This window comes from Jaculus jaculus, chromosome 11 (assembly GCF_020740685.1).
Source record: "Jaculus jaculus isolate mJacJac1 chromosome 11, mJacJac1.mat.Y.cur, whole genome shotgun sequence".
NCBI classification, from domain to species: domain Eukaryota; kingdom Metazoa; phylum Chordata; class Mammalia; order Rodentia; family Dipodidae; genus Jaculus; species Jaculus jaculus.
The window spans coordinates 93,935,230-93,951,331 of record NC_059112.1 but is presented as its reverse complement, the minus strand read 5'-3'; the positions used below and the strand labels follow the sequence as shown (position 1 = coordinate 93,951,331).

Genomic DNA, 16,102 nt, shown 5'->3' with positions numbered 1-16,102 from the left:
AGAATCAGTTTTTTTCTTCAAGATGCTTGCTTCTACTTACATGGGAAAACTATAAAGTAGGTTGAAATATAAAGTCCTTTGTATTTTTCTAAAGAAGTGTGTGATACACATACATACACATATATATTGCTTATATATGTGTAATACAGAGAAGAATATGAAAGGATAAATAAGAAGTTGATTATTGTGGTTGCATTCTGGGAAGGATATTATAAAAAATGATTATTGGAAGGGAAAGAAAATTACTCAGGAGTGGGGAGGAGTCAGGGTCTTATGTATCCCAGGCTGACTTGAAATTTGCTATGCAGTCAAGTGTGACCTTGAACCTCTGATCTTCCTGCCTCCACCTTCAGAGTGCTGGGATAACAGGCTTATGCCATCATGCCCATTTTATGCAGAATTGGGGATGGAACCCAGTGCTTCCTGCATGCCAAACTAACTCTACCCTATGAACCACATCCCCAGCCCCAGGAAACTTATTTTCTGTAGATTCTTTCATGAAATTTATCATTTTTAACCACAGAAGATACTACTTTTCAGTTAAAAATGGTCTTTGTTTTTGTTTATGGAAATAGTGTAATCAGTTAACACTGACTTACCTACCATGCTATAGTGTAAGCATCATGGTTTCCAAGCCTTCACTATAATCTATAGCTGTCACACAAACTGTTGACACAGTATGCACACAGGTGCACTCACATCTGAACACAAAGTTTTAACATCCCCCCAAAGAACATACATACAGAAACATAAACACATGAGGGGTGAACACCTGAACACAAGACATGACACCCCCCAAAAGAACATGCATTCAGAAACATAAACAGATGAGAGTAAATACCTTTAAGATCAAAATTTTTACCATTTTAGTATTTTTCTTAAGATATTTCTTAACAACTCTGAATTTCAGAGCTAACACAGTAGGTAGTAAGAGAGGAGATTCACCTTTGTTGGGTGGATGTGGGCTAAGCCCCTACAGGAAGTAGTTTCCATTTTCACTTCTGTTCATCTTGATAGTGCTTAAGAGACAAGGTACCCTTTGTATAGACAAGACAAGGTGAAGCAACTTGCTCAAGGATTACAACAAGCATCACAGTCGAATTCAAACTCTGCTTTCTCTGGCACATCATGCTGCATCTTCCATCATGACTTGCCTCAACTCAGATGTGGAGGGCATTTATTTTGTGTTAAGTTTTTCACTTTTGTAGACTTTTTTTTCTTTTTGCAGTGATAATCAGTGTGCACAGGTTTTTCTGTATTTCAAATTATTCTCCTAGGGTAAATTTCCAGAGGTGAAATTGGTGGTGAGTCTCAGTGGGTTACTTCTTGGATATTATTGCATATGGTGATGGAGTTTCTCCTTTGCTGAGGTGGATGGTCATGACATAGGCACTTCCTTACATATCTCCTACACATCAGGGCTGCCTCCTGAAGTCTGTATTGCCTTCTTGGGAGCTGGCCTGTCTCTTTATCTGCTCTGTAGCCCCTTTATGGTATCTGCAAAAACTGGGCACATAGGTACTGACTGTTTAAGTGTACAGATCATCATAATTGTGACAACATCCAGTAATCAAGCTGAAATGATTAAATTAGAGTGAGAAGGGAAAAACATCTGTTCAGTGCACTGCAGAAGAAATATCTGGTCTAAAATGCACTGATCTTCAGACTCACTGATTGATCCTTTGTGTAAAACCCAACTAATCTTAACTATCCCAAGTTGTTTTCACAGTGCATTAGCACATAACAGTAAGTTAGCACTTAGAGCTTTTGGTAGATATCACAGCCTTTGAGATTGAGTACTATGTCACAACCATTTGTTGGCTCTACATTTATTTGAGTTGATTTCTTGAGATATTTAAAAATTTTTTGATTTCTAACAAAAAAACCAGGGACAACACCAGACTATCCTTTGCGTGTTGCATTGCATAGTGAACCTGCAGACGCTGCCTGTGGAAGTGGAGGAGGCTTGCCTTGTGCATGCTATTAAAGCTTTCACTAAGGTGAGTCACATTCTTCCCTCCATCCTCCACAACATGGATCTGCACCAGTAGTATAAATAAATCAGGAACCATAGGGCACCTTCTGCTCTGAAATTAAACTTTTAGCTGTATTTTGCCTTAATGAAGATGTGTATAGCATATCTTATAAATAATTGGAGTTTCCAAACAGTGATACCAAGAAAAATTTACCTGTGTTTTGAAGGATGATGTGGTATATTAGTTACCTTTCTAGTTGCTGTGTCAAAGTAACTGACAAAACCAGCTGAGGAGGAAGTAAGGGCGCTACGCCACGGGGAGGGGCTCATGGTGGCAGGAGCATGGAGCCGCTGCGGTCAGGAAGGAGAAAGTGAGGAGCTTGTGTGCCGCCAGCTCTCCCCAGGGGACCGGCCTGTGGAGTGGTGCTTTCCACAGGTGAGGTGGGTCTTCCCACCTTCATTAACCCAGTCAGTCTAACTTCATCTAGGTCAGCCCTCACTGGCGTGCCTGGAGGATTGCCTTCCAGGTGATTCTAGGTCCGGTTTGGTACTATATTCTGGCTGACAAATTTTAAACATGTTTTTTTTAAAAAAGGTCCTTTCTTTACATCTTTGGCATTTTTTTTTTCCTGGCTGCACAAACCAGGTTCATGTCAAGAGAAAATGTTGCCCCCTCCCTTTCACCTAATTCGTTTATCTGTCACATATGATTTGAAAATGTCACTGAACCACCCAGCTTTGGAGTAAGCACCTCTGGTAAACGTTGGAAATCATTGGTTATTATGTTACCCATTTACACATTAAACATGTTCCTTTTTTATATTTGTCTAATCTCCTCCCTTTCTACTCTTTCCAAAGTGCTGTCCTTACTGCTGGCTTCTTATTCTTTCTCTGAGCTGATGGCACTAAGCATACAGTGTCCCTCTACTCTCTTACTGCAGTTTTCAGAGTCCACAGTCTCAGATCCAAATCACATGGTCATTGCCTGTGTTTTTACATTTCCCTGGACTGAGAGGCTACCTACCCATGCAAGAAGGTTGTGGTTTGGTGTTTAAAAAAGTAAATAAGCTGGGTGTGATGACACATGCCTTTAATCCCAGCACTCAGGAGGCAGTGGTAGGAGGATCTCCATGAGTTTGAGGACACTCTAAGACTACATAGTGAATTCCAGGTCAGCCTGAGCTAGACTGAGACCCTACCCCGAAAAACAAAAAAAAAAAGTAAATAATTGAAATTGCAATTAATGCTGATACGAATTTTTTATAGATAGGATAGATACTGTAGCAATTAAGATAAAATTAAGTTTGGAGAAAATTCCTTAATATTGGTCTTCTTAAAGTATTTGAAGTTCTTTACAGTATGTTTTGGCTTTTTAAGGGATACCAGTGAGAAGTTAGAGGTGTCATTTGTTCAGACTTCATCTACAAAAACATTAAAAGGCTGCTGCTTGTGGGCCTGTGTCCATGGACAGTCTGGTGATTAAGGCACTGACAGCTCTGCCTACAGGGCACAAAAAGCACTTTTCTGCCTTGCCTGTGGGATAGGCGCTTCCCTCCAGAGCAGAGGTTGGCAAATTTAGTTTGTAACCCCCTTGTGAGACATTGGAGATTTTAGGGCTGAGGTAGCGCACTTGCTTGCCATATGTAAGGGCCCCTAACTTCCATCCCTAGCATGAGAAGGGTGGGGGACACTTTCTGAGTTTGGAGCTCTGGTTCCTTCCTCTGCTATGCAGCTTCCATCTGGACCTTTGAGCCCCCTCCCCGCCCCCATGGAAGTACAAGGGCTAAGAGAGCCCACAAGGATATAAAGCACACACCTCCAAGAGGAATAAAGCTGTGTCTTACCAAGAGCCTCCTGAGCTCTGTCAGTATGCATGGCATCGGCAAATAGTAATATCTCAGATGCTTTGCAGCACTGATGAAGGGTGCAACCTTTCTAGTCAGAATTCATCAAACAAGGAGCAATCCATGGATTAGGACACCCCAAAGTCCTGATCCTTCCTCAGTAGCCACACATTATTCTAGGAAGAGGACAGAGTTCATGCTTTAGTTCACTCTGAAGACTCCAAGTATGGGAACATGGTACCTTTCCAAACAAGAAGAATCTTACTTCCACTGAGGTTTTTATATATCTAAAACATTACAGGCTCGCAGGTACAGATTTCTTGTGGACTCAGAAAAATCCCAAAGCAGTGTGTACTGGGCTTTATATTTTGCAGATGAGGAGGAAACTGAGACCCAAAGAGATAATAGTTACGAGATGGGGATACATAGCAGGCAAGTGGAAACCGAAGTCTGTGCTCAGGTCTTACTACTCTGGTCCAGAAAGGCATCTTAGGGCCTTTTAACACCACACTTAAAGCTGATATGCTTTGTAAAACAAACAAAATATCAGAGACTTCCTTTCAAGTATTAATGGTCAGTCTCTGAATTAAAAACACTTCATACTTACTTTGACTTTTTTCGTGACAAATTGCATGTGATTACACTAAATGTCAACACTAGGTTTAATTTTTGAGTTTTCACTCATATGTTTGGTATTGATATGATTGACAGTTTTAATACAGACTTCAAAATATATGAAATTTATTATATGTTTAACTTACATGTAGTTTTGTTTATGTCTTAGTTTAGTTTTATTTTTTTCAATTCCTTCTTTTCTCTGCAAATAGAGATGAGTTGAAAATTTAACCACAATGTCCTGAATAGAATTTTTCTTTGCCACCAGGTCAATTTTGATTCTGAAAATGGACCAACAGTTTACAGCACTTTGAAGAAAATATTTAAGCACACATTGGAGGAAAAAAGAAAAATGGCAAAAGACAGCCCTAAGGCCAGCCTCTCATGAAGTTTTTTTTTTTTTTTTCTTGGATGAATATTTCAGAACTAAAGATCCAGATAACGTTTCTGTCCATATGTGAATAAGCTGGTTTGTGGAGCTTGTTTTTCTCATAGCACTTTATTTTGAATGCTGCTGGCTTATGCTGAGAAAAAGCATTCCTTTTTGGAGAAATTATTTATTTTTCAATATCCTTAAACTGTGTCTTAGTTTTGAAAAATTGCCATAAAGTTGGTGCCACTTTATTTATTTGATTGAATTAATATTATTAACATCTTATGTATATAATGTTTATGTCCTTATTCTTTTTGACATTGTGGGAAAGATAACACTTCTTTCCAAAAACAGCTTTTTGTTGACAGAACTCTCCTTAGAGTTTTTACCAAATAGATCCTTTTAGTAGTAAAATGTCACTGTGTCCCTGGACATATGACCTAAGAAAGTCACCACATGTCTTAAACTGTTTTACATTTATTACTAAGAAAGCTATTAATTCATTTTGAAATGACTTTTTAAGACTTTGAAGTTCTTTGTCTTTTTTTTATAGATATGACAGAGTTTCCAGGTGTATTTTTTTCAGTAATTTAGTTTTAGTTGGACTGACTGTGGAGTGATTGAGGTTTTCTTACTTGTAGAAAGCAGACTTGCTGTTTGGCAGGCTCCCCAATAGCCACTGCAGCCTTGGCTCTTACAAGAGAGGGAGGCCGTTTGATTCAGAAGCCTTATTCACACTCCCTCAACAACTGCTGAGCCACATCATGTCATGATAGAAGGGGATGTGCAAGGATTTTGCAGGAAGAACAGTCAGTGGTGCTGGGGTGGCTGCTGGGCCAGCTAGACTCTCTACAGGCATCTACCCAGTCGACAGTAGCATTTCAGACATAGAACAAATCAGGGCAGTGGACCACTGTGTTTGGATGGGGTTTTGTTAGCATTGCTACCCAGCCTAGACCCCACATTCTCAAAGCTGCCATTTCATGAGCCCACTTGCCTCAGGCCTTTGTCACTGGCTGATTTTTTCCTATGAGGATTATACTTTTTAGATGAATGAATTTGACCTCGGTTTGAATTCATCCTAACTTGCCCAAAATAGGAGTAGGTGACTATTCAAACTTAATTCCTGAAGGTCAAACTATTCATCAGCAATTGAAGCCATAACCTGTATTTAAATTCAACTAATATACAAGAGTAGCTGAGGCCAAGACCACAAAGAAGATATTATCTTCCTCCATGAAGCCCATGCATAACCAAACCAATCCAGACAAAAGAAGCTACTCCTTAATTTTTAACACAATGTTAGGAGAAACAAGACTGATTTAGAACAAATGAATTTCTCAACTCCTGCAAGTCTAACTTGTGCTGAAGCATGTCAAAAAAAAAAAAAAAATTTAGTCATTGTTTCTCTCACTAGCTCTTATGACAAAGGCTAAATATACTTGTCATCCATATGGTCTGCATTTTTCTTGGGGAATTAAATACCATGGATGATAGTAGAGTGGTTTGCCCATTAGTGAAAGATCTTGTGAGCTTTTCTCCCCTGAGGATGGGGGTAGGCGTGTATATAGTATGTAGTGTGGTATGGGGCTGGTATTTGTGTATGTGCCTATGTAGCACCCACGTGCCTGTCTGCAGAGGCCAGAGAACATCACATGTCCACTCCATAACTCATCTACCTATTTTCCTTGAGACACAGACTCTCACCAGTTCTGGAGCTTGTCATTTTTGGGTACTCCCCAGTAATTCTCTGGTCTCTGCTCCACATAGAACTGGAATTACACACATGTGACATGTGGCCATGTGAGTGTCACCAGTTGTTTGCATGGATAATGGGGAATCAAACTCAGCCAGTCTTAGGCCCCTCAGTCACTCATGCTTGCACAGGAAGCATTCTTAACCACGGAGCCATCTCTCCAGCCCCAGAAATAAGTGTTCTTAAAGTGCCTAGCCTGAAAGAAGGAAATAATCACATCTTGTTGCCTGAAGTACATTTTAATTATTTTTAAACAATAGTTTATTAATTATTATTTGATTGAGGGAGGGGGAAGGGAGAGAATGAGTACACTAGGATATCTTGCCACTGCAAACGAACTCCTTTTTGCATCTGGCTTTACATGAATATAGGAGAATTGAAGCCTGGCCAGCAGGCTTTGCAAACAAACCTTTAAACACTGAGCCATCTCCTCAGCTCCAAAAATAAGGATCTTAAAAAGAATGTTTGTTTTCATCTCTGTCAACCTCTAATAGGCAAGTGACACCATGAAATGTTTCCCTCCTCTTTCTCTCCCTCCTTTCCCCAAAGCCATCCATTTGCTCATGAATCTGGAATATTTGTTTCAAGTTACAGAACATTCAGATTGTGATCATAGCACTGCACTTCTAGAAGGCCCATCAGACCAAAAAGATGCAATTAGGTTATGTACAGTCTCATGTTTATTTGAATAAAAGTTGAAAGAACATTCTGTGACTAGTCCTGTACTTATTTATTTTGATGTCCTAATGATGCTGGTAAGGCCTTGCTCTTAGATTATATGATGTGCAGACCGAGTTGGAGGCTGAGTAATCTTCTAGCCAAGGTCTAGTCAGCCCCATCTCCATCTACACTTGGTATAGAATGGTCAAGGGGAGAGAGTGGGTTCTAAAAGGAAATATTCACTTGGATGAATTCCATCTTCCTATATTTTCAAGAATGAGGGCTACTAGAAATTTTAAGGTTACAAAATAAGGCTTAACCAAAAAAGATTAAGAGCATAACCATATTGCTATGAACAACTATATGTATTATCTCAGTTCTCTTGACATACTGAAGAAGATGTTCATATGATAAACAATACCAAGTCAAGGAGGCTGTTGGAGTCAAGCCTGCATTGCTGATAGAAATCACCCAACCAAAAGCAGCTTGTGGGGAACAAAAAGAGGTTTATTTTGACTTACAGGCTTGAGGGGGAAGCTCCATGATGGCAGGGAAAATGATGGCATGAGCAGAGGGTGGATATCACCCCCTGGCCCACATAAGGTGGACAACAAGAACAGGAGAGTGCCAAACACTGGCAAGGGGGAGCTGGCTATAACACCCATAAGCCCGCCCCCAACAATACACTACCTCCAGAAGGCGTTAATTCCCAATCTCCATCAGCTGGGAACCTAGCATTCAGAACAACTAGGTTTATGGAGACACCTGAATCAAACCACTACATCCCGCTCCTGGCCCCCATAAACTGATATCCATACATGATGTAAAATATAATGCATTCAGTCCATCTTTAAAAGTCCCCATAGTTTTTATCAATCCCAATGATGTTCATACATCCTCATAGTCCAAGATCTTTTAACTGAGCCATAATACCAAAAAGTCCCCCCAAAACCCATAATTGCACAGAATAAACATTCACACTGCAAAAGATGGCATTGGGCATAGTAAAGAAATACTCAACCAACATAAGACTTAACACAACCAGAGCAAACATCAAACTCTGTAGCTTCAAGTCCAGCAACTCTAGCCAGTGACAAATCTCCAAGTTCGATAATTCTAACCAGCAACAAGTCTCTGGTATTCCAATTCCACACCTCCAGCTAGGCTACTCACAGTCCTGGAAAACTTCATCCAGGGCTGGCAGCTTTCTCTAGCAGCCATCTCATGCTCCTGGCATCTCCATTGGGTCTCTACTGCAAGCCACAGTTCATCCTCATGGCTCCATGAGGTCTCCATGCAGGCATCCAGCAAACTTGCTTCACACTGCCCATGGCCATTTCCAAAACACAAGACTGTGTTGCAAACTCAATGACCCTCTCTTTCCTGCATTTCTCATACCCCACAATACCAGGTAGGGTGCCACTTTGTTAATCCAGGGGGGAATAAAGCAGACTTTGAAGAAGAGGGCACTCCTTGAGCACTCATGCCCCTTCAAAAGAGTCTACATTCTTCCTGTTGTCCCAGTGCAGGTCAGCTGGCCCAATCTCAAAGGCTGTAATCTCTCAAACAGTTTGTAGGTGAATGGGCAGCAGTTTAGAGCCAAAGATTTCATTTTTTTCTGTGCCATATCCCTCTGCTCATGCCAGCTCATTTCTATGCAAAGCAACCCTGCACAACTTCTCAGGACACAGACATAAGAGCAAGCCTCACACAAACTGCCAAGCAATGCTCTTTCTCGCCCTAATAAGCCAAACCTCACAATCCATAGTTATTACTGCATTCAGATCTTTCAACTCTAACCAGAATAGTCCATCAAGCTGTACTTAAAGCACTTCAGGGCATCTCTTAGGCCAAGGTTTCAAATCTTTCCACATTCCTCTTGAAAGTAAGCTCTATAAAGCCAAGTCCACACAGTGAAATATCTGGTAGCAACCCCACTTCTAGTACCACTTTACTGTTGCAGTCAGGTTTGCATTGCTGGTAGAAATCACCCAATCAAGAACAGCTTGCGGGGGGATAAAAGAGGTTCATTTTGGCTTACAGCCTTGAGGGGGAAGCTCCATGATGGCAGGGAAAATGATGGCATGAGCAGACAGTGGACATCACCCCCTGGCCTACATAAGGTGGACAGCAGGAACAGGAGAGTATGCCAAACACTGGCATGGGGAAAATGGCTATAACACCCATAAACCCACCCCAAAACTACCTTCAGAAGGCATTAATTTCCAAATCTCCATCAGCTGGGGACCTAGCATTCAGAACAACTAAGTTGATGGGGGACACCTGAATCAAACCACCACAGAGACTGACCATTGTTTCTCCTCTGCTCATACTGCCTGCCTGTGGGACTCTTGACCAGGTGGACCTTCCAAACCTAGAGCACCCTCATTGACCTCAAAGTATTTTTGAGCATGAGATTCCATGCTGACAACTGAGAGTGCCAATTTTTCATAATTTTAATATGGTGGTCTAACATGGCACACTTAGAGGAAGTGCATAAATATTCACTGCAGTTGGTTTGTCCTGCTTCAGAGAGTTCACTGGTTTCCTTTGAGAAGAATTGCTTCTGGTGGCGAAGAGCTGGTTTCATTTATTTCTGTAACTCGAAATGTGCAGGTTTGCATAGCCATATTGTCACCCAGCTTCCCAGTTTTATGAGAAATAATTCATTATACATTATACTATGTAGAGGAAAACTGGAAGCATTTCCATTAAAATCCCACTGGCTGGCAATAAACCTTCAACAAGCTCAGCAGCTTTTGGCGGTCATTTTCTACTCAAGCCACAAACGTTATATTTTCTTAAGGTATTTTTTTGAGCATTTTGATGACATGTTCTCTTTTTATTCTAATTATGTACTATATTGCCTTTTGTTTTGCTTTTGTGTTTAGATAGTTTCACTATAAGCCCAGCTGGTCTCAAACCCTGCTCCATCTGCCTCACTGTCAGAGTGCTGAGACATGGGCACATGCCACCATGCCCAGTATGGTAGTTTGAACTAGGTGTCCCCCATAAAATCATGTGTTCTCAATGCTAAGTGCCTAGCTGGTGGCAGTTTAGGAATTGGAGTCTCCTTGAGGAGGTGTATTGAGGGGGAGGGGTGTTACAGGTACTGTAACAAGCTTCTTCTTGCCAGTGATTGGCACACTCTCCTGCTGCTGCTGTTCACCTGGTGTTGGCCAGGTGGTGATGTCCACCCTCTGCTCCCACATCATTGGAGCCCCTGCCATCATGGAGTTTCCCATCAAGTCTGTAAGCCACTCCTGGCCAAGTGTTTGTCCAGCAATGCAAAGGTAACTGCAGTAGTAACAATTTATATTGTGAGATGCTCATGAGTCTGTGGAAGCCAAGGTGGAATGCAGTAGTTTGAATGTATGACCCCCTAGACTCAGGTGGCTTATTAAAATTGAGGGGTTGGAGAGACAGCTTAGCAGCTAAAGCACTTGCCTGTGAAGCCTAAGGACCCAGGACCGATTCCCCAGTATCCACATAGGCTAGATGCACAAGGTGATGCATGTGTCTGGAGTTCATTTTCAGTGGCTAAAGGCCCTGGTGCACCCACTCTCCTCTCCCATTTGTATGTATCTGCTTGCAAAATTAAATAAAATATAATTAAAAATTGAGCTTGCAACTTTAGCCCCTAGCAGGCAGATCCCTGCTATTGGGGAGCATTTCACTGGGGGTAAGTCTTAGAGTCCAGCCCTAAGGTGTTTTTAGGGGTTGATCTGAGTTCAGCCCTAGTAGGTGTGGAGAGAGCAGTTTAGGAGCTCTGGCAGTCTGTGGTTGCTGGTGTGGGTGTTTGCTTGCTGCAGTTGTTTCTCTCTGCATGATCTATGGAAGTGAACTGCTTCTTCCACCACTGATGGAGTTTCCCCTGGATCTGTAAGCCCCTTCCTCCCATAAGCTCTGGATGTTTGCTCCATCGGTGAGGAAGTGAGTGCAATACCAAGCTTAGCTTCCTTTCACATGTTGATGTGTGCTTCACTCCCTGAGATAAAACTGCTTGGGAGATTTTTATATCGGTCATCATGAGAAAGATTGATCTGTAGCTCCCTATGCTTTTAAGTATCTTTCAGCAGTGATTAAAGATTTACTATCTGCAGCAGGCTTGACTTTATTGAGTTGGGGTATAGGAAAATTCAGAAACAACTCAGAAGCCCCTCAGTTCCAAAACAGAGCCCTCTTTTCTTCCAATGATGGCAATAACCTGTCCCCCATCCCCCCTATTACGGTCTGGGTTAGTCATACCAGCAAGATTTCCTCCTACCTGAAGAAAGCCAAACTGGCCCACCAAAAGTTTCAGGTGAACAGTGGAAGTTTATTGTCTGAAAACTCAATTGCAACATGACTCAAAGAATGGAATTTGGGCTGGGTAGACTGTTCGGTGGTAAAAGCACTTACTTGAAAAGCCTTCTGGCCTAGGTTCAGTTTCCCAATACACACATAAAGTCACATACACAGAGATGTATGCAATGTATCTGGAGTTCATTGTGTTCACAACAGCAAGAGGCCCTGGCGTATCTAAGTGTATGCTCTCTCCCCTTCAAATAAATAAAAAAAAAATATTTTTTCTTTTTTTAATTTTTTTATTGACAGCTTCCATAATTAAGTAATTCCCTCCCCCCACTTTCCCAATGCAACTCCACTCTCCATCATATCCCCTCCCCTTCTCAAACAGTTTCTCTTTTATTTTGATGAGTTCATCTTTTCCTCCTGTTATGATGGTCTTGTGTAGGTAGTGTCAGGCACTGCGAGGTCATGGACATCCAGGCCATTGTTTGTCTGGAAGAATGTATTTTAAGGAGCCCTACCCTTCTTCTGGCTCTTACATCCTTTCCACCACCTCTTCTGCAATGGACCCTGAGTGTTGGAAGGTTTGATAGAGATGTTTCAGTGTTGAGCACTCCTCTGTCACTTCTTCTCAGCACCGTGGTGCCTTCTGAGTCATCCTAAGGTCACCACCATCTGAAAAGAAGCTTCTCTAGCCAAAAGTGAGAATAGTATTAATACATTGGTATGAACATCAAGAGAAGTGCTTGCTGGGCAGCCACAGGATGTTACACCCCTAAGGCTCATGACTTCCTCTGTCATAGGTTTTCAGTATCAGGCATGTATTCCCTCCTCTGGAGTGGGCCTCCAGTCCAATTAGAGAGTGTTTGGTTTCCCCCATAACAGACATGCCAATATTGCACCTGTTGGCTCATTTGGCCTAGCTGGCCACATTTAAAGCTTGCAGTGTCCACTGTTGAGTTTCTTCACTGGTGATTTCTCTCTGTCCCGTTGAAGTGCATGCAATATAGCTTTTTCCAGCTTTCTGTCAGCTGATCTACATGAAGGAGGTTTTCAGCTCAGCTCCAGCAGGAATTCTCAGTGGCCTTGCATCACAGGTATGTGGAGTCTTCAGCAATAGGGTTTTGCTATCTATTCCTGGTGGGAAGCCAAGAGCCATGGCAATGGTCTGTAATGTTTGGTGGTCTCAGGGAACTCCTTGACCAACAGTTCACTGGAAGGAATCCCAACCCTGACACTGAAAATTTTCTAGTAACAATCTATGACTTCTGGGTGTGCCATTGTCCGAAAAAGTAGGTTTCCATATGACATATTCACACCCTCTTTGATTTTGATTAGCCTTCCCCCACCTTTCCTTTACTCAATCTCTTCCCCTGACCTCACCTAGGCCTTTCCACCCCCGGTAATCTGTGCTTCTACTTACATATACACAATACCATCCTCTTAAGTCCCTCTTCCCTCCCTTTTTATTCCCTTTATATCCCTTTTCTAGCTTACAGGCCTCTGCTACTGAGTTTTATTCCAACTCATACAGAAGTCCAATCATTTGTAGCTGGGATGCACATATGAGAGAGAACATGTGACATTTGGCTTTCTGGGTCTGGTATATTCCATTTTATTATCCATCCCAGATCCATCCATTTTCCTGCAAGTTTCATAATCTCATTTTTCTTTCCCACATTTTTCTTCACCATTCCATTGTATAAATGTGCCGCATCTTCATTATCCACTCATCAGTTGTGGGACATCTAGGCTGGTTCCATTTCCTAGCCATTGTGAATAGAGTGGCAATAAAAATGGTTTAGTAATTATCTCTAAGATATGGAGATGAATCCTTAGGATATTAAATAATATTAAACGTGTATGTGTGCACATGTGGAGTCCAGAGGTTGATGTCAGGTGTTTTCTTGCATCATTCTCCATCACGGCTGAAACAAGATTCACTGAACCCAGTGCTCCTCAAGGACCCACACCCAGGATGACCTTCTCTCACTTTGCTTGACCAGGACAAGGTCATGCTTTTGTGCTTCCTGGACATCCACCATTCGCCAGAAGGTAGAAGGCATGCATGAGATACATCATGTGTAAAGGTAAGACACAGGGACAAACATCCCAGTCTGCTGGGGAGCCAGGTAAGGAAAGAGGATGTGTAACCAGGTCCCCAAAGCAGAGTCACTGAGTGCCAGAGAACTCCAGCTGCATGCACCACTTTGTGCATCAGGCTCCATGTGGGCACTGGGGAATTGAACCCAGGCCATACGGCTTGGCAAGCTAGCACATTTAACCAGTGAGCGATCTCTCCAGTCTCTAAAATCACATTTCTAAAATAACAAAATCGGGGCTGAGGAGATGGCCCTGTCTGTAAATGGCCACACAAGCATCAGGACCCAGCACCCATTGTGGCACGTTCCTGTCGTCTCAGCACTGGAAGGGGAAGCAGGAGGGTCCCTGGGGCTCCATGGTCAGCCAGGTTAGCTGAAGCTGTGAGCTCCTGGTTCCGTTGGAGATGCTGTCTCAGAAAAAATAAAGTGGAAGTGATTGAGGAAGACACTCAACATCTCCCTCTGGTCCCTATGTGTTCCAGCTCCCACATGCATCCGTACACACACAAGCAAGCGTGCATCCCACACGCATTCACGTGCAATAAAGTGACAGAAGCATTGGAAAGTAGCGTTACGTGCTGACAGTAACAGTTCCCGTCGGTGCCTGTGTTGTCGCTGCGTTTACAGGTTACTGATGATGGGCAGGATTGGAAGGCAGAGGCAGGAAGATTGAGTGGGGGTTCAAAGCCAGCCTGGACAACATAGCAAAACCTACTCAGAAAGGTAAATAAATGGAAGAGGGGAGTGTATCTCAGTGGTAGAATACATACTCATCATGCACATCCGGTTGTGTTTGCAGTGCCCAAAGATCCAGAGGGTAGTTCCATTGGCAGGGTGCTCGCCTGGCATGCAGAGAACACTGGGTCTGATCCCAGCGCTGCAGAAGCTAGGCGTGGCGACACGTAGCTGTAATCCCAGCGCCCTGAAGAGGTGCGAGCAGGAAGATGGTCAACCTCGGCAACATGGAACTCGAGGCCAGCCTGGGGCACATGAGACCTGTCAGAAGACAGAGAGTATGTGTCTCTGCTGTCTGTTTTGCACGTGTCTTGCATGTTCTAAGACTTTTCTTTTTTGAAGTAGCATTGGTCTGACAGAAGGGGGGAGGGCATTGGAGAGTTCCTGGACACCCTTCACCAGCTCTCCAGTGGATGTGTGAATGACGCAGCACTACAGTCCTAACACGACGCAGCGTGTGCACCACGTCCTCCCTTCGTGCCCTGTGTTGGTTCTGAAACTTGGTCAGGATCCCTCACCGTGTTCAGATGATGTTGGTCAACCTCTCGTACCCTGTAGCAGTTTCCCCATCTTTCCTTGTCTTTCCTTAGACACTTCAAGATCAGTGCCCATGTATTTGGTAGACTGCCCCTTGATGGGAATGTCTGCTCTGGCTCCCAGTTAGGTTGGCATGCTTTTTTATGGGTGGAAGCCCGAAACGTGATCCTGTGACTGTCTCAGTGCGTCATAAGCTCAAGTGAGCACTGGTGTCTTCTCACTGGCAAAGTTTTAACATCTTCTGTGTCTCTACACTATAAGGTTAGTGAACTTTTAAATTTTATTTTATTTTTGGTTTTTTCGCATAGTCCAGGCTGACCTGAAATTCACTCTGTAGTCTCAAGCTGACCTTGAACTCAGAGCCGTCCTCCTATCTCAGCCTCCCAAGTGCTGGGACTAAAGATGTGCACCACCACACCTTTCTCTCGCCCCCTCCCTCTCTCTCCCACTCTGTCTGTCTCTCTGCCACTCTCAAATAAAAAAAATAAAATCGTGCCGGGCATGGTGGCACACGTCTTTAATCCCAGCACATGGGAGGCAGAGGTAGGAGGATCACCATGAGTTCAAGGCCACCCTGAGACTACATACAAACTCGTGGCGATCCTTCTACCCCTGCCTCCCAAGTGCTGGGATTAAAGGCGTGTGCCACCACACCCAGCTGCACATATTCTATACTTAATATTTTTCTTATTCTCTTTTACAAAAAAAAAAAAAACTTTTTGTTTCTTTATTTGCAAGCAGAGAGGAGAGCAAGAGAGAGTGAGCAAGAGAGAGAATAAAGAGGCATACCAGGGCCTTCAGCCACTACATATGAGTTCCAGACACATGCACCACTTTGTGCATCTGTCTTTATGTGGATCCTGGGGAATCAAACCCCAGTGGTTAGGCTTTGCCAGCAAGTACCTTAACTTCCCAGCCATCTCTTCAACCCTCTTTTTTCCCTTTCAAACATGTGGTTCCTTTGGCTGGAGAGCAGTGATGTATTTGTAACTGAGCTTTGGGGTCTCATGGCCCCAGCTGCAGTCATTGCTTCCTGGCTCCTAAATGGACAGAGACAGCAAAAGTTTGAGGGTGCGCTAACCCATGCTCAGACTCTCCTATGCTTGTGTCTGTCCTTTCTGCTTGCACATACAGGTAAAGCCTAGGGCACATCCTGGTACTGCTGACCCATCCTCACCCATCCATTCTCTCGTTGAGCACATTCTGTCTTTGATA

General features: G+C 43.0%; 1 protein-coding gene across 7 annotated transcripts in view; it reads left to right on the top strand.

The window, feature by feature from the left end:
- Ptpdc1 (protein tyrosine phosphatase domain containing 1) overlaps positions 1-5,058 on the top strand; it is a 60,678-nt gene extending 55,620 nt beyond the window's left edge. For 6 of the 7 annotated variants that reach the window (XM_045129992.1, XM_045129994.1, XM_045129991.1 and 3 more), the window contains 2 exons: positions 1,890-2,000; positions 4,703-5,058. In XM_045129992.1, the coding sequence (XP_044985927.1) occupies positions 1,890-2,000; positions 4,703-4,822 (231 nt within the window). In that variant the 3' untranslated portion in view covers positions 4,823-5,058. Of the gene's footprint in view, positions 1-1,889; positions 2,001-4,193; positions 4,252-4,702 lie in introns of all 7 variants that reach the window. The other variant, XM_045129996.1, reaches the window with a different exon arrangement.
- Positions 5,059-16,102: the final 11,044 nt, after the last annotated feature.